Raw genomic sequence first — 27,349 nt, 5'->3', positions numbered from 1 at the left:
GCTGGAGAAAGCACATTTCCCCTTTCTTTGTGTGCGGTAAGGTTTGGCCATATAACAAGGGCATTGAGGAGAAGTCATATGCACAACTTAATGGTTCTATTTTGATTTTTTTTTAAAGAAGTGATCACCATGAAAAGTCCAACAACCATCTGACACTATACCATGCTATCACAATATTATTGACTATATTACCCATGCTGTACATTGCATTCCCATGATTTACTTGTTTTATACCTGGAAACTTGGACCTCTTATTCCTCTTCACCTCTCCCCCCTTTTAAAGGTTTTACATTACAGTTGACATTCAATATTATTTTATATTAATTTCAGGTGTACAGCATAGTAGTTAGACATTTATATAATTTAAGAAGTGATCCTCCTGACTAGTCTAGTACCCTGGCACTATGCATAGTTATTGCCATATTATTGACTATGTTCCCTTTGCTTTACTTTACATCCCCATGACTATTTTGTAACTACCAATTTGTAGTTCTTAATCCCCTCACCTTTTTCGTGTTTCCCCAAACCACCTCCCATCTTTCACCTCAATAAACCTGGTACCCATCTGACACCATACATAGTTATTACAATATTATTGTCTATAATTCTTATGCTATACCCTACATCCCCATGACTACTTTTTATCAACCAATTTGTACTTCTTAATCCCTTTCCCTTTTATCACCCACACCCTCAAACCTCCTCATGTCTGGCAACCATTAAAATGCCCTCTGTATCCATGAGCCTGTTTCTGTTTTGTTTGTTAATTTTGTTATTTAGATTCCATATATAAGCAAAATCACATTGCATCTGTCTTTCTCTGACACACTCCACTCAGCACAATACCCTCCAGGTCTATCCATGCCACTGCACATGACAAGAACCCATTCCCTTCCATGGACGAACAATATTCCATTGTATATATGTACCACCTCCTCTTTATCTATTCTTCCATCAACAAACATCCAGGCTGCCTCCCCATCTTGGCCATTGCAAACAATGCTGCAATGAACATATGGAAGCACATGTACCCTCAAAAGAGCGTTTTGGGTTTCTTCCAATAAATACCCTAAAGTGGGATTACTGGGTATTTCATTGTCTCTTCTTATAGCTTTTGTTTTAAAACCTATTTTGTCTGATATGAATATTGCTACCCCAGCTTTTGTTTGTTTGTTTCCATTTTCATGAAATATCTTTTCTCATCCCTTTACTTTCTGTGTGTCTTTCAATCCTAAGTGAGTCTCTTGTAGGCAGCATATGTAAGGGGTTTGTTTTCTTATCTATTCAGCCACCCTATGTCTTTTGATTGGAACATTTATTCCATTTACATTGAAAGTAATTGTTGATAGATATGTTGATAGATATGTTGCCTTTTTTAATATTAAAGTTTATTTGGGTGACAATTGTAAGGCAGACAGAAAAAGTAGAGAACCATATGATTTCACTGATATGTGGTATATAGAACTGAAAACAACAAAAGAACGAGATAAACAAATGAAGAAACAAAAACTCATAGACACAGACAATAGTTTAGTGGTTACCAGAGGGTAATGGGGGAGGAGGTGGTAGATGAGGGTAAAGGGGATCAAATATATGGTGATGGAAAGAAAACTGACTCTGGGTGGTGAACACACAATGTGATATATAGATGATGTATTACAGACTTGTACACCTGAAATCTATGTAACTTTACTAACAATTGTCACCCCAATATGTTGTCATTTTATTATTCATAATTTTGATTATGTTTTCCTTTTATTATTCATAATTTTGATTATTTTTTTTCCATCTTAAAGAAATCCCACTAACATTCCTTGTAATACCGGTTTGGTGGCAATGAACTCCTTTAGCTTTTTCTTGTCTGGGAAGCTTTTTATCTGTCCTTCAATTTTAAGTGATAGCCTTGCTGGGTAGAGTAGCCCTGATTGTAGTTCCTTGCTTTTCATCATGTTGAATTTTTTGTGCGTATCCCTTCTGGGCTGTAAAGTTTCCATTGAGAAATCAGCTGATAGTCTTATGGGAGCTCCCTTATATGTTACTGGTTGCCTTTCTCTGGCTGCCTTTAGGATTCTCTCTTTGTCGTTCACCATTGCCATTTTAATTATAATGTGCCTAAGTGTGGGCCTGTTTGAGTTCATCGTTTTGGGACTCTGCAATTCCTGGACTTGTGTCTATTTCCTTCATCAAGTTAGGAAAGTTTTCAGTTATTATTTTTTTCAAATAGGTTCTCAATCCCTTGCTTTCTCTCTTCTCCTTCTAGTACCCATACAATGTGAATTTTGTTATGCTTAATGTTGCCCAGAGGTCTCTTAAACTATGCTTATTTTTTTGGATTCTTTTTTCTTTTGCTGTTCCAATTAGGTGTTTTATGCTACCTTGTCTTCCAAATTGATGATTGGATCCTCTGCTTCATCTAGTCTGCCTGTGATTGTTTTCTAGTTCATTCTTTATTTCAGTTAGTGTATTCTTAACTTCTGACTGGTTCTTTTTTATGGTTTCTATGTCCTATTTTATGCTTGCTATCTCTATGTTGAAGTTCTCACAGAGTACTTTCAGTGTCATTATAACCATTGTTTTGAACTCTGTCTCTGGTTGATTACTTGCCTCCATTTTGTTTAGTTCTTTATCTGGATTTTTCTCCTGTTCTTTCATTTGGCATGCATTTCTTTGTTTTCTCATTTTGGCCTCCTTTTTGTTTGTTCCTATGTATTAAGTATATCTGCTATGTCTACCCGTCTTGGCCAGGTGGACTTATGTAGTAGGTGCCCTGTGGAGCCCTGGAACTGTCTCCATGGTCATCTGCACTAGGTGCTCCAGGAGTGTCCCCTGTGTGGGTTGTGTGTGCCTTCCTGTTATAGTTGAGCCTTGATTGCTATTTGCATGTCAGTTGCTAGTATTGAGTCTCAAGGTGATTGACTGTCAGGTTTGGCCACATCTATAGCTATGGGCTGCTGTGCAGGGGTATTTGCCCCAGTACGATCTGGTGACTGTTGAGACCACCCTTTGTGTATGCTGCTTGTGGGGCTAATTGTGTGGTGTTTTGCTGTGGTCTGAAGCAACCTCTAAGTATGTTGGTTTTGGGGCCTCTTGAGTGGGGCTTTGGTGTGGGCCTAGGTCACCCACTGCCTGTGACCAGCTGGGAACTACCTGGCGGGAGCTGCAGAACAGTTGTTTGCTGCCTGTGCTAAACCTGGAGGCATGTGGGAGAGGTCACACTGGGAACCCAGGACGTCTGCCACCAATACCGGGCCTGGGGTAGCTCCAAATAAAGCCAGGACACTCTAAGGCCTGCCGATACCTGCCAGCTCCCTATAGGTTCAGCCATACTGACAGAGCCTTGTACATTCTACAAGTTAGGTGAGGCAGGGTCTGAGGAAGTCACTAGAGTGGCACATTTTGTGGTGACCAGGATAATGTAAATTCTGATTTGGTGCCCTGCTGAGCCTGGAGTTACTCATCAAAAGTCCCCAAGCACACCAAGGCCAGTTGCCTCACTCCTGGGGACTGCCAGACTCTGATCGTTTTCCAAGAAAGAGTGCAATGTGGAAGGGGCTGGATGCTCAAGGAGAAACTGCCTCTGGCATTAGGGGAGTTGGGTGCAATGGGATCCCAGTGAGTCAGCAGGGTGGAGCAGTGGAGATCACCAGACCAACCAGATTCAGATTTGGCAGTAAGCATAGGGAGAGGGTGCTTCACAGGAAAGATGGCACCTGCCTGCTCACCGCACAGGAGAAGGAATCCTCACAGGGAAAATGCCAACTGTCCTCCAGCCCTTATTCTGGAACCACACACCTCAGTCTGCCCCCTGTATGCCTCTGATACCCCCTGAATCACCGAGCGCAGGGTGAGTGCCTGCGAACGAATGAGTCTGTGTGCGGGACATTTAAGAGGATGGCTGGGTTTCCCACAGCCTTCCATCCCACCTGGATGGTCAGAACACCCACTGTTTTTCACAGCAAGATTTTGTGGGCGCTCCTGTTCCCAGCAGCAGTGCTCCATGCAGGGGAGCTTTCTGTGGGGCTGGGGTCCCTTGCTCTTCTGGAGGGAACCTCCCTGGCTGAGATATCCCTCCTGGTCGTCAACCACCACAGGGAGGTTTGGGGCCCATTGTGCGTCTCCACCCCTCCTACCTTAGTGGTTCTTTTTGCAGAAGGACCTGTATTATCTATTTTCCTCATCCTTTAGGTTGGAACTTGGCCATGGCAGTGGTGAGTCACACTCATGAGTAGAAGGAACCCAGTTCCCTGTATGATTTTATTTAACAGTGCCACATAGTCTCTCCCAACCCCTCGCTGCCATCTATCAGCTCTGACCTTAATATGAGAATGAAAGAAGGCTTCTGTCTTATTTAAGCACCCTTATTTATTTGTTAAAGCACCTGAATCAGTGCCCTAACTAGTAGAGTAAGATTAGGATGCTGTAAAACTCCAAGCCTAGACCCCTTGGGAGGGATGGGGAGAGTGAGCATAAGGTTAGCCTTCCTCGCGGAAGGAGTCCCTCATGTGAGATTTGAAGGGTCAATTGTGAGTTGGAAAATACTCCTCCCCAGGTGATTCTGACACTGCCCTCTTATGAATCCCTCCCCCATGAGAATCACTGATGTGATACCTTATAATAAGATTTGATTCTTTTTTCTTTTTGAAATAAGATTCCAGTATAAGATCTAATTAAATACTAATGGCTTCATTCTTTAAACAAATTTATATGGAGCACTTACTATATACATATAAATAAAGGATATAAATATCTAATGTAGGTCTTCTTTCTTACTGATATTTATTTATTTAGTTTTTCTATAAATTATCATTCCCCTCCCTCTAGAATATAAGTTTTTTAAGGCTATAGTCATTGTCTGTTTTTTATTTTGTATGTTATCACCAGTACGCAATGCAGCTGGTCTCATAGTAAGCATTCAGTAACCTTTGTTGAAAAAACTAATGAACAAAGGGAAAAACATATGCTTAGGCATTCCACCTACAACAATGGAAAGGACAATTTTACCCTGTACTCACAGTTAAGTAAATCGGTGATTATAAGTTTGTATAAAGAGCAGAGTTAAACTCTGACAGTCATTATTGCACAAAAATAATTGCATTTATTTCTTTAACAATGCATTACCAAGAGTCCTTAGATATCCTTGTCCATAGGTGGGCTTTGAACAGGAGTTCAATTTTAACTACATCACTAAAATAACGACATCACTTCTTGAGAGTTTGAAGTCACTAGGGTACTGCTATGGAAAGGAATTTACTCAGTGATGCACCAATGATATGAAAGAAAAAGTCAAAATGGATATGGATAATAACTTGCATCACCCACTAGCATTAGCTGCAAATTATGACTAAAATTAACATCTTGGGCTCTACAGGATTAAGCTTCCCTACTGGTGCATAGTGTTTGCGGCAACTCTAAAGAACATTTCTTTAGTTCATATCTGTCAGTTGTAACATTTGATTAGTCAAAATAACTTTCCTTGGTGTAAAATTAGCCTCAATAAATTGCCTTTTTAATAATTTGCATTTGAAAGTTGACACTGTATAACAATTTTTAAACTGAATAAGTAAAAATTGAATGGTTGCTTCTTACATACTAAGTGGAATCCTGGCATCAAGATTATAAAGTATGCAATGTTTTAATGTTACATGTTTATTACATTTACTGAGTAACTGATATATGCAGAATGACAAATGAATTGGCAATATTACAAAACCAAACATGTTTAAGAAAGGTTTCTCTATATATAATGTAAAAATACAGGTAAATACATTAGTTATCTAACACTCTATAGCACTCAGTTCTCATTTCTCAGTTCTCAACACTCTATAGTCCCACAAACCCCTGTATAATCTGATGATTTCGTCAATGAAGGTATTTTCCTGCTTTCATTGAAATTGATGCAAACTGTTTAAAGAAATTTGCCTTCAACAAATGAAAGTGGAAGCAAGTGTCTAAAGAAATTTAAATGCAGAAAGAAATAATTATTTTTAGAAGAATTTTCCCTTGAATAATTCCTAATTGGGTCTCTAATTTGCTTCCATCTAATGACTAATTATTTGTGTTGTTTATTAAATCAGGCACAGAGCCACCTGCTCTATGTATTACATACAGTCTAAGTTTGCTAGTCTGCAAATTGATGAATAAACGAAGTCAATTCATCCGTCTGTGAAATATTTCAAGGTCGACCATCCATTGGTTACAAGATTTTGAGTTAAAAAGACAGTAGAGGACAGTGCTTACAGTTTGATAATGTTTGCTTACTAAGCGTGAAATGAAATTTAACTGTGGCATGTCTGCATTTGTAAATTTATTGTGGTTGTTTAGACTTCTTGCAAAATGAAATGTCAGGCAGCCATTCTGAGATTCAAAATATATTAGGCATCAAAGGGCTTGAATAACTGACATTACGCTTCCAGTTTTTAAAGATTTTTTTGTATTTTTTTCTACCATGGAAAATTAATTAATATAGTCAATCAATAACTAAGTTGGAATGAGCATAGGAAAATGAAAAATAATTTCCATATTTGAAATGCTAAATGTGCCATCTGAATATTATAGTTTTGAAAAATGTGCGAAATATTGAATTCATGTTTTACCTGAATATGTAATAGATCATAGATAAAAAGATTTAGACTAGAAAGTCTCTGCTAGCTGACAGATGTTATCTTTATGCAGCTAAGATGCTTTCAAGTAACGGGGGGAAATAGTGCTGATTATGAAGTCCTTTTACGACATTGTGAGACTTCACAGGATCTATTTAAGCTCTGTATTGATGGTTCTGAACAACATGTTGCCTAATGGTTTCTATTGCCTGGGAATTCATTCATACTTCCTTCCTCCCTCCCTCTCTTCCTTCCTCTCTCTCTCCTCCCCTTCCTCCCTCTATCTTTATCTCTCTCTCTTTCACTTGTCCTTCTAGGCTACTAGAGAGCAAGAACAATCTATTTTTAAATGGCACACATTTATTTGTTTATTTATGTTTCTTTGGTTGGTTGATTTATTTACCAAAGCACTGCGTTTCAAAAAGCTTGGGTTTTTTATTAATCGATTCATTTGGCTACAGAACATTTTCTTAGTATTTGAAATAGTTTCCTATAGACTCAATTTCGAGTAGTGATGACTAATCTAATTTAAATTTCTCTTCTTTTTTCGCTCTAAGTGCTTTGCCATATGGTTCATCTTGCCTTCTTGACCTTTTTCTCGTAAAGCCTTTTCTTAGACCCCAATTCTAGCTGTCATTTACAGGTACACTTGTCTGGTTTGCTATTGATATACTTAAGAGCTGTTGATTTTTTAGGAACTGTTTATCCAATTTGGTTAAACTTTGTTCATACCTCTCTTTTTAACTTTTATTATTGAACCATTGACTGGTTCATTTATTTATTTGTACATATATTCGCTCAATTGTATCCTATATACAAATTGCACAATCAATATTTATTTAGCAGTAGGTGTGTAACAGGAGAGAATTCTAAGCCATCTTTCTACTTGATATTAGCTTTAGTTACAAGCTTAGTGAAGAGTTTAAACCCATTAGCTTAAAAAGGCTTTTGGAATGTCTATAATTTTAAAGATTCATTTATTGACTCTATCAGATGTATTTAGTAATAATGAATGTCAACCATAATTTTATATAAATATATGTATATATATATATCCACAAGAAGTGGAGTAAAGCATAAAAAATACAGACAGTGGAAATGTAATGGCTGCATGCGATGTCAGAGGGGTAGGAGATTGGGGAGGGGGGTTATCACTGTGTGAGGGGTATAAATGATAAATGTCTAACTATTACAGTGTTTTGTACACATGAAACTAATAACAAAAATTTTGAAAGAGAAAAAATAAATATATGTATTTAGCACCTGTGACATGCTCGATACTTAATCCAGACCAGCTCTGACCAAATTTTAGGACTAGCCCTATTTCATATGCTTGCTGGGTGATTTTGATTTTTACTAGACTTTTTAGAAAGCAAACTTTAAATGACCTTGTATAATTTAAATTGTATGTTTCCACAAATCACGAACAATATGTGCTTATCTCACACTAAATCTGATTCATTCCTTCAAGAAATGCTTACTGTTTGTCTATCTTGCCTGGCACTGCTCACAACCCGAAGATAGATAGAGCAGTGTACATGAAAGTAAAGGTCCTTATTCTCAGGGAGGTCATATCCCAGAAGAGAAGAAACGGATAACATACAAATAAGCACATTGTCAAAGTAATTTCTGACAGTGCGAAGTGACAGGGTGATATGATGGAAAGAGTGTCTGTAGGGGCTATTTTATAGTGGGGGGTCTGGCTTGGCCTCACCAGGAGACAACATAATACAAAAAGATCCAGCTGTGCAAACATTTGAGGACAGTACATTTAATGCAGAATAAACAGGAAGGGCAACGACTCTGGGCTGGGCATTTGGCCGGGAATGGGAAGAAAGTCATCGTGAAGAGTAATATGAGAAGAAGCCAAAGAGGCAGGCAGGGACCAGCTCAGCTTGGGCTTTAAACACCTGGATAAGGGTTGTGGAGTTTTATTTTATGTGTCTTAGCAGCACGTAGAACTCACTGCAGAGTTTTAATCAGGGAAGTGACATTATCTGATGTGTGTTTAATATGATCGTTCTGGTTGTTGTATGGAAAGTAAAGCAATAGTAGCAATATGGTGCCTAGTTAGAACAAATGCTGGCTGGGGTTGGGGTGGCAGTGGAGCATAGAAAAGTGGGTAGATTTGGGGTTTATTTTGAAGGTCTAGCTGATAGGTTGGATGTGGCTCTTCTGAAGGAGAGGAATCCAGGATGACACTGGTGGAAGGGTCATACTGTTTGCTAATATGGGCGCTGTGATGGGACGTGCAGGTTTGAGAGCTGTGCCTAGAATTTCTGACCTTGTTATCTTGGAGATGCCTGTAATGTGTCTCAGTAAGAAGTTAGGTTACATGAATCTGGAGTCCATTGGAGGCATAGTACGTGGGTGAGAATGGCATTCGCCTTTCATTTAATGACAAGGTACCCATTATAAATCGCACTAAGATACTTTTCTATGTTTGTTTAGTTTTGCATCATCCTCCAGCAATGAGATACGTGAAAGGCATAATGTAGAACAAACCTGTTTAGTGTACCATAGACCCGTTTAGTAAAATCAGTGCAGAAAAAAACAAAAAAAAAAGGGAAGTACTGCATATTATGTATACTTATAAAGCTAATTCAGTTATTTTGAAAGACATAGCAACAAACTGAACACTTCATATTATTCTTGAAAAAAATAATCCAATAGTTTGCATTCTCTTTTCAGGTGTATTTAACCTTTGTACAAAAACAGAATATAGAGATTAACGTTGACTAACCGAAGGTACTCTTCAAATTCCAGCCTTTCCTGATAACATTTTACATTTTATTCTCACCATAAGGCTAAATTTCCTGACAGAAACAATTTCCTGACTGAATCAATGAAACTTAAATAGGTAGAACAGAATTTCTTTCCTTGGATTGGCTTTTGGGCTAATGGGATTGTTTTCCCCATAATCCAGAATTCCAGAAACATCCAATTCTAGAACCATCTACCAGGGGTTAAAAATAAATAACACAGAGAAGGCACAAATGGGTTTTTTAATGTCTGAAAAAAATTAAAGAGTGTGTGTGTGTTTTCTTAAGAGAGAAGGGCAAGCCTAATTTATATTTTCTAACAAGCAGCCATTACTGACCCTCAAACTGAAAAGAATCTTTCCCATCCTGATCTTAATTTCTGGAGGGCCCAGATCGGATTCTCCTCACGGGTACATTGTGTGTCAAAATGCGCATCCTTAGAAGAATGGGAACAATGATCAGTGGCAGTTGTGTTCTGGGACTATTTTCTAGACATTTTCTCGGCTGTCACTGGTCTGTTTCTTAGGTTCCCCAATGTGTATTTGAGCCTCCTTAGTGCCTAGGGGTGGATGCTCAAGTGGTTGCAATTTGTGCTGAAAGAAGCCTCAGAACTTATGTAACACTTCATTCTTTTATCTATTCAGTCATCTTTAAACATGTATTGAACATCGACTTTGTGCCCAGTACTGTGCCAGAGACCAAAAGATCTAAAAGTCAACGATATGGCTCTTGTCCTGTGTATCTCCCAGCCTCGTAAGAAGGACATAAAAAGGTACACATTTGTGACACTGCATGAACCGTGCTAGGCAAGTGTGCAGTGGTACCTTAGTCAGCATATAGTCATACATCTGCCTTATGAGCCCTGCCCTCAAATCCGGTGGTTTACAATAGCCATTTCTATTCTTCCGCTCACTGGTCTGCAGGGAGTTTGCAATTGGGCTAATCAAGGCTGGGCTCCCCCTGGCAGCTCCACTTCAGGCTGTAAGACATATAGGGTTGGTTGCAGGCTGTCTGGTTTAGGTCTGCTCCATGTACCTCACTCAGGTCCATCTCCACTTAAAAGGGCAGCAGCTTACTGGCTATATTCTCTTGGAGCCTCACAAGAGTGCGTGACAGCCAGCCTACAATGGTGCCTTCCACACCTCCCCTCACCCCTGTACTTCTCCATGATCTGTTAGCCCAGTGGCACAGGACACAGCTATATTTTCACTATAAAAAAATCTCTCCCACTCTTAGTGAGCAATCACGGGCAAATCTTGTCTCTTCAATCGTCACTCAATCAATTATTCATTCATCCATTTATTCACTCTTCATTCCATCTTTCTGCTCATCAGACTTTGAGCCTATAGTAACTTGTTCTCCTAGCTAAGGATACTAAAGTGAAAGGGAACCATCCCTACATTTAGGCAGTGGTCTCCAACTTTTTCCACTGAGAGAATTTGAAAAACAAATGCATTCCCCTCACAGATTTTTAACTTCACATCTAAAGTTTTTCATCATACATTTCATCATTTATATATTTGCAAAATAGATCATTTCTAGCATGTTGTAAATTTTAAATAAACCCATTAGATCACTCACTCGAATGTATGCAATGACATCTAACATATAACAAATAACAATTTGTTATAATTATTTTTAAAATGCTGGTAAAGTAGAATAACTCGTTAAAGATAGCATAGCGTGACATTTAAGAGCATAAACTCTAAACTTCCTGGTTTATTATTAGGAGGTGGCTGTGCCTGCTTACCCACAGATATGTATGCCAGAGAAGAGTTTTAAAAAATTTACTTTTACATGGAAAGTATTTTACTTCAGGCTCTAATGAGCCCTGTTTGGGGGGGGTCTGGGGTGCTAGGAGTACTGAAAAGAGGAAGAAACTCTTACAAACTGAAAATTTGTCCTACATCTGTGCAACTTTCAAAAATCTATATGAATAAATTATTTCTGTAAATGAAAACTTTTTTATAATTATTTGATCCCAGAAGATAATGCTGTTATATACAGAGGCCTAAGGTGATTTTTTAGAATAGATTTTATTTTTTTTAGAGCAGTTTTATGTTCACTACGAAACTAAGCAGAAGGTACAGAGATTTCCCATATACCGCCCCCCACTCCCCGTCACACATGCATGGCCTCCTTCATTATCAACATCCATCCACAAGAGTGGTATATTTGTTACGATCCATGAACCTATATTGACAGTTATCACCCGGCGTCCATAGTTAACATTAGAATTTTTTCTTGGCGTTTTATGAATGTGGACAAGTGTATAATGACGTGTATCCACTATTACAGTATTATAAGAGTAGTCTCACTACCTTAAAAACCCTATGTGCTCTGCCTATTTCATCCCTCCTTCCCCCCAACTCCTAGCACCGCTGGTCTTTTTACTATCTCCATAGTTTTGCCTTTCCCAGAATGTCATATAGTTGGAATCATACAGTATGTAGCCTTTTTCAATTGGCTCCTTTCACTTGGTAATATGCATTTAAGTTTCCTCTATGTCTTTTCAGGGCTTGATAGCTCAATTCTCTGTAATGCTAAATAAGATTCCGTTATCTGATGTATCACAGTTTATTTACCCATTCACCTACTGAAGGACATCTTGGTTGCTTCCAAGTTTTGGCAATTATGAGTAAAGCTGTTATAAACATCTGAGTGCAGATTTTTGTGTGGACATAAGTTTTCAAAATCTTTTGGTAAATACCAAGGAGCTTAGTTAATGAATTGTATGGTAACAGTATGTTTAGTTTTGTAAGAAACCAACTGTCATCCAAAGTTGCTGTACTATTTTGTATCCCACCAGCAATGAAGGAAAATCCCTGTCGCTCCCCATCCTTGCCAGCATTTGATGTGGTCAGCGTTGAAGATTTTGGCCATTCTAATAAGTGTGTAGTGTATATCATTGTTGTTTTCATTTGCATTTCCCTGATGACATATGATGTGGAGCATCTTTTCACATGCTTATTTGCCATTTGTCTATCTTTTTTGGTGAAGTGTCTGTTAAAGTGTCTTCAACCCATTTTTTTAATCAGGTGGGTTTGTTTTCTTATCGTTGAGTTTTAAGCATTCTTTTAGTATTTCTATATTTTGTTCTTTGTATATTTTGGACAACAGGCATTTATCAGATGTGACTTTTGCAAATATTTTCTCCTCGTCTGTGACTTCTTTTCGTTCTTTTGACTTGAGATATTTTTCACAGTTTTAATATAAATGAAGATACTAATTTTTACTGCATTGTCCGCCTGTGACTCTACCTTTTTATTTTGTCTATATTGTACGGAAAGGCTCCTGATCATCTCTGAAATTTGAAATTGCTTCTTAGAAGTAGGTGCAAGGATCTAACTATATCATCTGGTATGGTTGTATGCGCAGATTTACCAATTTAATACATATTATTAAAATGCACTTAAATGTGTATTTTATTAAGGAATTTTGTGTTTAACTTATATATACATGAGTCACATGATCTATGAATTTCAGTTAGTAAAGGGAGATATTACAAATCATTTGCCACAGTAAAGTGGTGTTGGGTCTGACAGGGTTAAGAATGCTCTAATTGTCAGTCAGGGTCCAGAGTGTTTTCCCTTCATACTCTGCCACCCTCAGTATGTCAGTGTCGCTGCTCTTGGTATCACAGGCAAACACTGTGGGATCTAAATAAGGTCAGATTGATTCAGTATCTCAAAGATTTTTCTAATAAACTGTGTTCCCCACTGCTACTTAGAAACTACTGTAACTGTTACCTAATCTAAATATACACATACGAGTCCTACTTACTCAGTGATCTAGGGAAGGTTGTAAATTGGAGATTTAATCTCAGTAGTTGGTCTATTTCTCTTTTCCAAAAGGGGATGGAGAATCGAATTCAGAAGAGTATGGAATCCATGTAAATGCTGTTTAGGAAATTGCTTACTTCCTAGAAAAAAAAAGAATCCGCTTTTCTTTTCATTTTTTTAGTATTTGCTATTCTTTATTGAAACACATTTTGTTGAATAATTCAACTTGCTTTATTTTGTCATATGAACAATTTTTTCTAAGAAATTTAATTTTATAGTTTAGTGAACATTTAGCACAACTAAAACCAATTTGTCATAATAATCTGTTTTCTTTACATGAAAATATAGGGGAACTGAAATTTCTCTTAAAGAAATTAGTGTTTTGGAACTGGCTCATCAGGACAGTACCTCAACCATGGTTTACAAGCATAAATGCCTTCAGGGGGCAGGTGGTAATTGAATGAGAGAATGGGACCCAGGGGAGGGGACTGTGGCTAAGTGGAAAGTGCATGTTTATTTATGGGTGGCAGCCACCACTCATCTCTGATCAGTAGTTGCCATATTGGAATTGGGCCCAGAGTTGCCAGATCTTTTGATTTTTTTTAAAGAAAAAATCAAATGTCTGATCTGTGAAATTCCTGACTTTTAATATTGGCGCAGCTTAAAAGAAAGACACAAATAAACAAAACAACACTTATGTGAGCCAAACCAAACACAATTATGGGAGATACTTGTTCTGTGAACTGCCACTTGCAACCTCTCAACTGGCCCATCTGTTCAGACTGAAGAGCACAATAACTGGTGAATAGCACCACTTACCATGTTTGTGCTGTGGGGAAACAGGGCAGTTCTCTACAGAAATGGTTGTAAACCTAACTGAATGGACTTGAACTTCACTCTCCTCATTTGTCAAGTATTATTGGGATATTAGCTAACTGTTGTATAACCACAAGGCATTTTAGATTTTAGATTGGTCCTCCATTGCTAATCATTGAGGATTTAGGATAGAAGATAGGAAAAAGTCAGAGGTGTGAACTCAGGAAGTTTGATTAAAGGATCCAGCCTCTGGGAGAGAAGCAAGTATCTTGCCTTCTCTTTTGGATTGTGACCCATACACACATGCTTCCTCTCCCTCGCATGGCACATGGCCAGGCCACATTCTTTCACTCTTTGTGACCCAAGTAGCCTTCCTCTAAACATCAAATTCCTTATTCCTTCTTCCCAACCATCTGTGATTGTTTTAACATGGCTGTTACCTCCTCTACTGTACCTCTCCAAGTATATGGCTGAACTTTAAACTCTTCCCTAGCACTACCAAATGTCCTCTTATATAAACATGTTGTTATTATAATCAGATAGTGAAATGTTAACCTCCCAAATAAAATTCTTCAAAACTAGGAAAATAATAGAAAGGTGCTTTAAGCATAATCTCTGTTTACTCTTGAAAACAGTTTTGTATGTGGACAGTTTTACTTTGCATTAGTTCTTATTCAAAATAGTTGCTTATCACTAGCTGAGAAATTCTCAGGGTCTTTGAATACTGAAATTACAAATCAGTAAACTAAGCTATGGTGGAATGTTTTAAGTTGGTCTATACACAAATGATCTTCTCCCTAATGAAGCATCATCTGTTCTAGCATGTCATTCCATTTAGATCAAATCCAGAGCTTAAAACTATAAAATTTAAATAATGTAGACTCCACAAATTTAGAAGCAGTAATAATTCAGAGGTAGTTGAGTGAAATTTGTTGCCTGCATAATCTCTGAGGACATGTGTACTTAACATATGACTCACATAAACCAGGATATATGCTTAGCCCAGTTAAAAATTATTATTTTTAAGCTCCATTTCAATTGCAAACTCACATAGACAACAATGAATCACTGAATGCAAATAGTTCTTAGGCAAGATAATCTCTGAATTTATATGAATAAATACCTGTAGTAGGGCATACTTGGCAATGTTACCTTTGTGATCTTGGACAAACCACTAAAACATCTCTAAACCTTCTTTTCTCATCTATAGAGGTAGCACCTCATTGTAAAGGTTGTTAGGAGAATTAAATGAAAAGCCTATGTATTAATTATTTTTTTTTAGTGACCTATTCAAGTACTAGATTCCAGATCTTCAACTAGAACTTCCAGATGTTCTAGTTTATTTTGGTTGAAGGAGTCAGAATAATAAAGAAAAGATTTGGAACCTAAGGACAAGGGAATTTTTGTTTAAAGATGTTTTTAAGACATTTTATAGTATCTTTTTGTCAATATCATTAAGTTTGTGTTTCTCTTCACAAACTCACTGGTAAGGCATAAAAAGGGGGGGGGACTATAGAAATAGGGCGAATTCACTGAATCTAACTTTACACATTTCAGAGCTGAAATGTTCTTGGTTGATAAATATTTATCTCTTAAGTAAATGTCTCCCTACTCCATCATTAGTAATTAATACCTGCAAATAGAGAAATGCCTAAATCTACAAGAGAGACAAATTGCCTGTGAATCTAACAGACAGTGCTAAGTGCAATTGCTTCTTTTTGGGATGGTCCTATAAACTTGACATTACATAGATATTGAACGACTCATACAGTAAGTAGCTTTTAAAATAAAGTACATTTCTGGGACCATAGAGTTGCAGAATATTATTAATTTAGTAGGTAATATGCTGACATATTTGATTAATTATAGTGTAAACAAATTCAATTTTTCCTGATGTTAAAAAAAATGTATTTATTTAAAGACCTGAAGAAAGAAGCTGGAGAGGAAAAGATTATCCATTATTAACGCTGACCTGTCTAGATTTTGGAGTACCTCTTTGGTCTAGTCTGAAGTGTTTCTGATTGTAGTACTTAAAAAAAAAAAAAAAAAAAAAGAGTTCTGATTTTAGAGACAAAGGATGAACAGGGTGTGAGGATTTTTAGAAACGTCTCTCCCTCTCTCCATCTTCACCAAGAACTAAGTTTTATTTGCTATTTAGCCTGTTTGTTTTCATATTTTTAAAAAAATGTAACAACTCAGCTAGATTTTTGAGTCCGCTGTAAGCAGAATTGGATTATTTGTATTTCTTTTCCCAAACACCACGCAGTTTCCTTTATTTGCTGATTATGGTATGCTTTACTAAGCCTATGGGGAAGCCACTCTGTGAAGTGCATTTTAATATTTAGATCAAAAAGTGATTGGAATACATTAATGCCCAGTGGGTAAATGTGTCATTTGAAAGCAGCTGCTGAGCCTTCTCCCTGCTGCTCCAATTAACACATAGCGCACACTTTTGTCAGTAAGAGGCAGTGCATATGGATGAAACCACTTTGCTGCTCATTAGTATGATACGCCACAGAGCACAAAGGGTTAATCAGTCCGCCCCGTTGCAAAACAACAGCTTTTCAAGAAGTTCCCCCAAGCACTGCACTTTGCTACAACGGGTGCTTGAGGAGGGGGTGGGATTGGCAGGTAAGAAAAAGTCCGCTCAGTCTCCAGCTTTGGTTCAGTCCATTTACTAGCATATTTCCCCGCCCCTCTCTTCTACACCCGCGCCCCTGATGATGGAGATGTTGGATAGTGAAATTCTAGTGCTGGGACTTCTCCCCCCTCAGCTGAATCTCTTGTTGAACTTTGTTCTGTTTTGTTGTGAAGCTGTTTGAAGCCCAAAGCTTCGCTGTTTATTTTTTCTCTTAGTCTTCCTTTTCATTTCTCTCTCTCTCTCTCTCTCTCTCTCTCTCTCTCTCTCTCTCTCTCTCTCTCTCTCTCTCTCTCTCTCTCTCTTCTTTTTTAAATTGCACATTTGGACAGTGTACACTGAACAAAGTAAGAAATCTGGTCAAGACAAACCCATATCGCTCTTATTTTTACCCCCTCCCATGGCTAAAATCTCAGCGCTGATGGTAGCACAAGCAGATGGAAGGGTAGCGCTTCCCAACCCCAGGTTCAGTGTTGGCCATTCATGCTCCACCAGTTCCCCCAGCAGCTGAGCTGAGCCAGGCTGCACCGGGAGGGAGAGATGGACCGCTTCCTGGGTTTCGTCAAGCAAATAAGAAGATCTAGGAGAAGAAAGGGGAAAAAGTACCGACCAGAAGAGGATTACCACGAGGGCTATGAGGATGTCTATTACTACGCTTCAGAGCATTTTCGAAGTAAGCGCTTCCCTCCACCCTCCCGTTCCTTCTCTCTTGCTGGGGCTAACAATAAACCTTGTGTGGAGCTTTAATCTTAGATGCAAAAGGTTTCCAGATGGTGTTGTCGGTAAGCAGTCTGTAAGTACTGAATGCTGCATTTTGATGATTTCTTGCAAGCATAGCCATCAGATAGCATCTAGACAATATAACTAGGAGGTCTCTACACGTGATGAGTATTTCAGGTGCGATTAATGGATTATGTTATCATTTTTTAATGAGCCATTCACACATTTATCTTGCAAGCCAATGTAGTATGTGGCTAAATGTAGTAGGTGGTTCTGTCCGAGTTGTGTTCAAGTAACTGCTTTTTTGTTCTTTCAGAAGAGGGAAGGCTAGCTTATTTGGAAGAAATACTTGTTTATGTTCAAGTTGATACTGCTCATTAATGCTCCTGATACAGATTTCCAGACAGTTATCTGTGATTAATCTTAGGTGTTGTTTGTACAAGGAAGTTCAAATGCGTTTCTCTGATGCATGTTCATAATTTTGTTATTAAATTAGGGAACTCTTATTCGCTGTCAGCTAGAGCAGTGATACCTGTCGAATAAAATAGTATATCCATATGAAGACATTTGTCAATTAGCTTCTAAATAGCAGAGAACTAGAATTTTCCTTGTTCTTGTCAGTCCTTTAAGTTTTGGTGAGGTTTAGACTTGTCATAGATTTTAAATGCCCAGAAATGCCTCAGGGTGCGGAGAGAAAGCAGTGACCTGCAGAGATCACTGAGTTTATGAGGTGCCCTAAAACGGGGGAACTGACAGTTATGTCTGATCTACATTTATAAAATTAAAAATTATTCTTAATCTTCTTCAATAGGGATCTTTATAAACTTGTATTTCAATTCTAATTCTCCATGGTGTTTTGATGTCTAATTATAATACATCCCATTTACAGCTTCTGAGTGGTGACTAATAAATAATTTAGAATTCATTTTTGTGGTATTGAAATACATGAGTATTAGGTCTAAATGCCAGAAATGCTGCTGTGATGGATGAAAATTGAGAGTTGAAAATTCTTGTGGTGGCAACAACACAACAATTCAAAATTATAATTCTTTGCTTCAATAATATGGCTATGTGGCTTTTACAGAGTAATCTGAGTTTTAGAGATGTTTCTTTTCTGCAATGAGTTTGACGCAAATAGTCTGCTCTAATGTAGTGACAGTCTGTGTTTCCTAAATTTAGTTTTCATAATATATTCAAGAATTTAAGATCTGTGTCACATCAAAAAATACTGTCAGCTTGCAAGCATAATTCTGAAAACCTGGAGATAAAAAAAAGAAACTTGGGAACTTTTAATTATGTTGATGTTTATTGTACAAATTTCTTACAACATATATATATATATATATATATATATATATATATATATATATAATGAATCAAATTCATATCTTCTTGCGTTTCCACTGTGATGTGTTTGTACAAATAGAATTTTTAAAAATCTCTCTCAAATGCTTGCACCCTACTAGTTTTGGTAAAAATTGAAAAACAACAGAGATACTTCATAAGGGTACAAAATGTGCCTAGAAGGAAAAATGTTTATGGAGCTATGGAAAGAAACATCCCCAAACTAGAGTTTGGAGAATGATACAGCTAAGGCACGAGTCTTTATACATCAAGGACAGTAACTTAAAGAGAGTCATGTCTTAATTTATCTGATTTGTCAAAGTCATGCTAAAGATAAAATACTAACATCAAATGTTATTTCCTTTAGATGCAAAACTGACATGTTTTTCCCTGTGATTTATCAGAAAGCACCCATATGTAATATATAACTCTGTGGAGTTAGATACATGTTGAGTTGCCAACTTCAAACTGCTATATAGTAAACAGAGTATGTCACAATGGATGCAGGTACTTGGAATTTAGCATTTTATCAAGTGTTAAATAGCCAGGGCTTTTAAAGAAGACATGTAATATAATGACCTCTCAGTGCATCTTTTTGTTTCAGTTTCAGGGACTCGCTGAATTGGATAGGGGAGACATCCACTTATATTTTATGGCTGTAGAAAAGTATTAAAGGGTGAGACTGATCCTTAAAACCAATCCTCTCAAATGGGTACTATGGTTTAATTCAATTACATTTATGGCGGTGTATCTATTTAATTAGTCTTTGGCATAATTTGAACGTTTATGCTCTGTATTTCCCAGATGCCTTAGAAAAACTATTTACATTAAGGTTTAAAACTCGGTGGAATTTACTGATGACATTCACATCTTAGTTAATGGTGCTATTGATAACCAGAAGTGTCATTGCTCTTATTTTTCTCCCTACATTGTTTGTTTCTTGAAAGAAATTTAACTCTCTGTCTTGTCAGTTTATCCAGTGGTTCAGATTACCACAAGCACTTTATACATGTAACAATGAAAGACTGAGCTAGGAAGACCTCAGAAAATTCACCAATAAGTATGCCCTTCTTTTAGTACATTCTCAAGTGCTTACTGATATTTAATTTTATCTCTAAATAATGTCTCCTCTGTGGTGGGTTCTGATTTAGAAGTTCACCTTCATTTTCTTCATCGTAAATACAACATGCTTAATAATCTCAGGAAATGCCAAAGCCTGAATTAAAATGTCATTGGGTCTGAGCCTATGAAAGTGAAGTGCTTCTAAAAATGGATGATTTTTCAGTAACTCCATCAAAACCGAGTTTTAAACAGTGGTGATGATGGCAGACTGATTTTTAAATCTTCCCAGATTTTATATGGACTTGATGTATGTCACTGTGCGTGGGATGACTATTCTATTTGATTTTTCAAAAACCTGCTTACATCATTCATCTATCCTTTCATAGCTCTAGAGTTAGGGCTTAATTAAACTAGAGGACTGCTTTGGGCAAATTTCCAAACATTTCTGGGTTTTCACAGGAAATGAAATGAATTCGCAAGCTTTCAAACTTCTAGAACTATATCGTTTTAAACTTTGTTTTGTTTCTAAAACAATTAGATAAACATATTGGCTGAAGGATTTTAACTAGGATGTAAGCCAACATATTCACCTGGTTATCCAGAGGGAACTGTTTTTCTGTCAGGAATTGTCGGTAGGGAAATTTCTGTTCCTTTCTGATAATAATCTATCATTGAATATTAAGGAGTTTGGGAGGATGTTTATAAACCCATGAAATTCTGAACATGTTGGTAAATCCTAGACGTATCTTTTATGATGCTATCTGCCAAGAAGCACCATTTACTCTGAAATTCTCACATAGATGATTCAGTTGGTATTTTTCCTTAAGAAAAACTGGCACTGATTTACACAACGGATTCAAATGTAACAAAAAGCTCGAAAAGGATCCTGAAATTCAATTTTATTATGTTTGATGCTTTTACTTGTTTTTAACTAAATACTGTGTTATAGCCATGCCTTTTTAAAGATTCTGGCAGATCATATTTTGATTCATCTGTTACATAAAAAAAACAAAAACAAAAAACCTCGCAACCCTGTTTTATGTATATTTTTATTTAGCCACACCTGATAATATTCAAGTTATAAAACAGATAATATACATTCTATAAGTGTTCTCTTAGCATTCTTTATATCTATGATGGAAATCCTGAGCTGCTATGGTCCATGCAGGGCTTTGAATTACTAAAAAAGGAGGAATATGTTTATCTCTTAGGAATAGGAATATGTGAGCTGCTTTCACGTAGGGTCCTGGCACCTTTTGCACATGTGGAATGGCATTGAATTAGGCATGGAGTTCCTCCATGCTAACCGCCCTTCTCAGTTTTCTTCCTGACTCACCTAGGTGAGAGGAAAGTTGTGGGGGGAAAGCTGCTAGGGCAGTCCTTAGTGACCCATTCTTTCACCTTTCCTACTGAAGTCCTTTCAGGGAAACTAGGGAAAGGGGGGAATGTGAATATATGGTTTAGACCTTTTGAGAAAAGGTCATTTGTATTTGCAAATTATTTTATTGTTCTGTTGCTTGCCTATTCTAATAGATAAATGAGCAACAATTGTAATGTGTATGTTTAAAAACATCGTTAGCTAAGTTACTTTGTTAAACAATGCATGCATGTAAATCCCTAGTTAGCCAATTTAGGCTTTAAAGTGCCTGAGATGTTCAAATTGCATTTTAAGGGGGATGCTCACTTTCTTTTATTTCACTGAAAAATACCCTGCATTGTTCTTCTTGGAGAAGAAACAATTTGGTAGAAGGTGTGTGGAGTGTGAAAATTTTTAGGAATTTGGTGTGGGTAATTAGTTCAAGTAATTTCTTCTCACTAGTTCCTTTAACAACATTTTTCTTTTTTGGTAAATTCATATAACCACATCCTCTCTACTTCCCAGAACTGACATCTAATTAGGATTTTTCTCTCTTGATAAGTGTGCCAAAAGGATACAGTGAGGACTTTTGCGTGTACTCTGGAGAGATGGTTATTCCCTGCTCCTATGTGTTCAAAAGCTTAACACACACAATCAAAGGGGCTATTTCCTTCCTGGAAGGAGGAGGAAGGAGAAGAGAGAAAGGGAAGGAGAGAGGGCAGGCTCATTTCAAAGGTTATCCTTACCCTCCAAGGTCTAATGGCATAAAAGCCATTTATTTCTATGTTTAAAACAGTGATCATCAAACTGACAGGTCTTGAATGTGAGATATTGGATGATTCAAACCTTACCTGTGCTTAGTTTGACTCCAGAAATCCCCCAAAGAATTAGAAGAAACACCAATTATGTAGAAACAGAGCAAACTTGCTTGTTTTATGACTACACTGCTTATTTTTTCTTCCTAAGAGTTGCTTTCCATCTCTAGTGTAGTCATTTTGACAATGGATTGGCTACCATGTTCCATTTGTCTGGGGTATTTTGTGTCATCAACTTTATTATCTCAAGCTGTATTTTTCCCACATTGAATAATTTAAAGAAATATTAAAGTTGAAAGTGACCTTAGAATCCACTTTATACAACCTGAATATATATATATATATATATATATTTTTTTTTTTTGGTTAGGTGAATAAGCTAGGATACAAACAAGTTAAACGACTTCTACAAGCCCCCACTAATCCTTGTGGAAGGTCCTGATGGGATCTGGTCCTCTGTCCCTTGTTCCACACTCACTTTTTAGTTCTTCAATGACTCTTCTCCTGGTATTTAAGGGCTGGGATCCATCTATGTATGAAATAGAACTGTTAATTTCCCCCCTAGGTTGCTTTGTTCTTTTGGGCAGTGGGTCATCTTAGCTTAAACTAAACTTTTGAACAAAACTAACTCCTGATATAGTATTACAAGTCAAATTAACATGGTGGCTTATTTATAGTTGATGTTAATGCCAGTTATTGTCAGGGATTCAAAAACCCAGCTAACAGTATTTCCTGTATCACCTCCCATTTGCTCTGTGGTTTGCAAATACAACCGCTTTTGGCAATGCGTACCCTTTCAGGGTACTTAGAATGGCATAATTCCATCAGAGAATGTTAGAATAAAGAGGAACCTTGGAGTTCAGTTAGGGAGGCCTGATGTTCAATATAGGAAGTCCTTTCTCAGCTTAAATGGACATCCAGCTTTTGTTTAAATCTTCCAGTGTGATCCCATCATTTGCAGACAAGGCAAGTCACTGAACAAACCTATGTCTCTTTTAAGCAAGTTCTAAATTATATGTACAATTGTTTTCATATGCCAATAAATAAAGTATATTCTCAACATTTTATCTAGACCCAAATAAACATAGACTTTATTAAATTTAATTTGCAATAAGTTGTTATGCCTCCTCTCTTTTCACATTATTCTTTTACTGACATAACATATGGTATGTGGAGGTGAGTAATTCCTTCAGTGATATTTTTGTTTTATCTATACAAATCCGGAAGAGCTCTATATTGGGCCCACGTCCATGTGATAATTTTTATTTTTTCTTTCTTTTTAAAAATGTATTTCTAAAAGATCACCAAACTGTCCATTTATTTAATGAAAAATACATTCTAGTGGTTTCTGTTTGCATGATGCAGTGGACATCTATATGTTTGCCCTGAAATTCTTTTTTTCCCTTGGGAAGAACAATCCTCATCTTTAAATACCCCTGTTTCCATTCCAATTCAGTCATTATTGATTGATCAAAACTGACATAATTATATTATACCTTTTGCCTTGGCTTTGGTGTTTGGTCCAGCAATGGATACATACACCAAGCTGGGTCGATCAAAGTGCTCCTGTGGGAGTTTGCAAATACAACTCAATGCCCTCTACCACATGGGGAAAAACAGTCTGGAAGGGGAGAGAAGCGAGTCAATGAGCAAAGGATAAAAGATAAACCCCTTACAGTTTTGTAGTCACTAGTTCCAATCCTTGCAGTGTCTCGAGCTGCCAAATTGAAGTTCACTAGAAAGGACCAGAACCTGGATTGAAGCTCAAATCAGCTAGTTTCTAGTTTGATAGTGTGGGCAATTTTTTTTTAATTTGGATAATATGATTATGTGGGTATTTTCATTTGATAGAAATAAGTGCCAGAGATGGAAACTAGACTTTTTCATTTAAATTTTCTACTCTCCAAAAATGTAATTTTCTTAATGAGACTAACGAACTGTGTGACTTCAGAGGACTCACTTGGCTCTCTATGCTTCTTTAGTTTCTTATTTGTAAAATGAGGGCACGACCTCCCAGTGCAGAGTGCTGAAGACCCTGAGAGAGGAATCATTGACAGGTCTAATCAGTAGAGCTGAATCTCTCAGGGCCGCCCACAGCCAAAGCAGGCAGAGGAAGGAGCTAGCCAGTGGGCACATTTGAGGAGAAGATTTCTCTTAGCAGCATAACTGCTGTGTATTTAACATCTTTTGCTCTCACTTTCCACTCAGAGTTAAATCTTGTTTTAGAGGGACCACACAACTTCCCCACCCACATTTCACCAGAGTTTTGCCACCAGTGTCTACAGCTGCATAAAAGAGGATTTGGATACATACAATTGTTTTTTTTTATCAGCATGTGCCCTGAAACTAAGTGCTTTGGAATACCAAGTATAGGACAGTGAGACCCTCAAAAGGATACATATGTGTGTGTGCGTGCGCGCACACACACGCACACACACACATACATACGCTGCATTTATCTACATATTCGTGAGATTAAAAACAGCACCTTTTCTTTTCTCTAAGGTGATATCTATTTCTACAGAGGCAGCTGTCTCATGGTGTTTAAGGACGTGGGACCTGGATGAGACTCCCTCAGTTGGAATCCTGGCTCTCTCCCTTAATAGATATGTGACCTTGGTAAATAAATCTGTCTGTGCCTCAGTTTCCTCATCTGTGAAATTGGGTCAATAACTGTCCACCTCATCCAGTTATTGTCAATTAAATAGCATAATATAACACTTATTGCTTGACACATGGTGAGCACTTAGTAAACGTTAATAGAAGAAAGCCTTATTCATAAAAGTATTAAGTAGAGCATATTGGATAGTTGTGAATGGCAGGCTAAGGAGCTTAAATTCATTGTATAATGAATTTAAGCACTGGGTCACTAGTGCAGGTGTTGTAGTGGAGGTATCAGAAAAGAACTGTATTTTATAAAGATTAGTGTGGTATTAGTGTATCAAAGGGATTAGAAGGAGAGACATAAATAAAAGAGCAGATATGGCAGTTGTGGGAAAATGCAGGTGTGAACAGAAGGAATATATTCAACATACTGAGTTTGAGTTGCCAAGAAGGTGGCCAAGGAGAATTGCTAGGACGCAGCTTAAAATGTAGAAGCTGGAGTTATGGGGAAAGGATAGGGCTCATATATATTTGGAAGACATATATATGTATAGATTTGATGGATGAATCGGGGGACTAGATCAACTTGGTAAGGGAAATTTCTCACTCTGTCTTATACTGACTAATCTCGAGGCCAAACCAGGAAAACTGATGAAACATACAATTCTCATGATGTCAGAGAGGGTTTCAACAGATAGAGGAATCAATTCTGTGGACACCTTAATAAGGGAATTTGTAATAAGTTCACCCATTTGATTAATTTCTTATAATGATGATATAGCAGATTAAATGCAAGTTGATTATGCAAAGGGATGTGGAACTTAAAATAGGTGTTAGGATTTAAAAATTGGACTTTTATTAGCATTGTACTTTCAGTTGTGGTGTCCTAGAGATAAATCTACTTCTAAAAGGTAGAGGGATAGGCAATCAGATGAATATGTGCAACTTTGTTTGTTTGTTTTGTTTTAATTTTTTAGCAGTTCTCAAGTGGGCAGTCCGAGGTTTTTGTTTGTTTTGTGTTGTTGTTGTTTTTTCCTCCACTAAGGCATATCCTTAGCATTAGCTCAGTCAGGAAGTGTTTATTAAGTACCAACTCAGAAAAAAAAATCAAATGAAATGTGGAATACAGAACTATTCACCATAATGCCAGAGGGAAACACTCCCAGTGGTATTTTAGAATATATACTAACATTGATTTTATGCCTTTTTTATTTGACGTGTTAGAATTCTATTCTATCTCATTAACTGTTTCATAAGCTTAGAACCAAAAAGCTTTTCTGAAACATTGAACCACAGAACTTAGTTCTTTGGATCTGTGCATTTAAACTAAATATCAGCAATTAGATCTATACATGTATTGAAATTGAGTTAAATTTCAGTTAATATACTAAACTTTCGAAGATCTCTGTTCTAGAAACTGAACTGACTTCAAAAAGTTATGAGATTATGGCTAAATAAATTCTTCATAATTAGTAATTATGTATTGAAATTCATTTTAATACAGTACTTGCGTTGATATCTTCTAAATGGGCTGTTTCCTTAAAGTCCATTTGTAAAATCAGTTGTTTGGAATTCCAAATGAATGAATGAATGAATGAATGAATGAATGAATGAATGGATTTCTTCTTAGGGAAATGTAGGTTCCAAGCCAGGCCTTGACCATAAAGACCTTTGCAATCTTTCACTAATAGGTAAAGTATGGCTGTGGACAAAGGAGGCATAGTTATTGGAGAAAACCTTTATTTTGCAGAGAAAAAAAATAGGGCTATGGTTGCCATTCATATACAGGAGCGTACTGGTCTGCCAAGTTAGGGGCTGCCTAAAGTGCAGTGGTGTTTTTGGGGAATGAGAAAAATACCACCTTTATATTAGTATGTCACAAACTTTACATTTGGGTTATAAACATCCACTGAGTTTAAATGGATGTGAGCTTGCCATGTAATCAGAGAATACTAAAATGTATGATTGCTTTATAGTTTCTTGTTTGTTTCCTGTGGGACAAAAATATATTACACTTCTCCCTCATCTTTGAAAATCATGTTATAGAGACTCTTAATGGCTTGTGCATTTTATAGGAAAGATTATATGTCAAAGACATTTTTTCCAGAGAGTGAGCAGAAATGTACAGGGGCTCGGATTACAGTCCACTGCATTGCCATTCTCTGTGCTTTATGGAACATCGGACACTTTATATTTCTGTTGTTTATGACTAGTTTACTAGGGAACCAATAGATAACCAGGGAATTTTATACTGCTTGTTGGAATATTAAGTTATTTTCTAGATTAGTTACTGTTTGTTAAATATGGTTCTAAGGAGTAATCTTTTGTATGTAGAAATAAATCCAGGGTAAAATAAAAAAAAAAGAAAAACAACAACTTTGTTTTCTGATGATTGTCCAAATTGCTTTCAGGAGATGCATCTAACCAACAAACTTTTAAAAATGATGCCCAATTTCAGTCTAGTGGCTTACATTTTGTGAAAACAGGTGCTTTTGAGTACTGCTGAGCTGGTCCTAGGTTTTCTCATTGCTCTTCTGCTGGCGGTGCTGTGTGATTCATGAATTTGCAGGTGCAGACAATAACATTTGATTTGTGAAGCCCCATTTTTGACATAAAACTAGGCACATGTCAAATGTGACGAGTAAAGAATGTGAAGCCAACAGTGGCATCTTGCTGAGTCTAAAAATTGGATGTAGGTTAACAAATAGCTTTACTCGAAGGTTTAGAAATGATTACAGTTGGGGTTAACACTTGTTTTTGTAAATTGTGATCATCATGTCAAAAAATTAATTTCTGCAAATGTTTGGAAGACATACGTATGAACTTACAGTGAGACAACACTTTGTTTGT

General features: G+C 37.1%; 1 protein-coding gene across 12 annotated transcripts in view; it reads left to right on the top strand.

The window, feature by feature from the left end:
• The window catches only part of GRIP1 (glutamate receptor interacting protein 1), a 622,932-nt gene that overhangs the window by 235,896 nt on the left and 359,687 nt on the right, over positions 1-27,349 (top strand). For 5 of the 12 annotated variants that reach the window (XM_074325452.2, XM_074325450.2, XM_074325451.2 and 2 more), the window contains exon 1: positions 17,046-17,270. The exons of 4 other annotated variants lie outside the window; for them this stretch is intronic. In XM_074325452.2, the coding sequence (XP_074181553.2) occupies positions 17,138-17,270 (133 nt within the window). In that variant the 5' untranslated portion in view covers positions 17,046-17,137. Of the gene's footprint in view, positions 1-16,666; positions 17,271-27,349 lie in introns of those variants that run through there. 3 more of the 12 variants (XM_074325444.2, XM_074325442.2, XM_074325441.2) reach the window with 2 other exon arrangements.

This window comes from Rhinolophus sinicus, chromosome 1 (assembly GCF_057876585.1).
Source record: "Rhinolophus sinicus isolate RSI-liver-muscle chromosome 1, RSI-T2T, whole genome shotgun sequence".
Lineage (NCBI taxonomy): Eukaryota > Metazoa > Chordata > Mammalia > Chiroptera > Rhinolophidae > Rhinolophus > Rhinolophus sinicus.
This window is presented reverse-complemented; position numbering and strand designations above follow the sequence as displayed.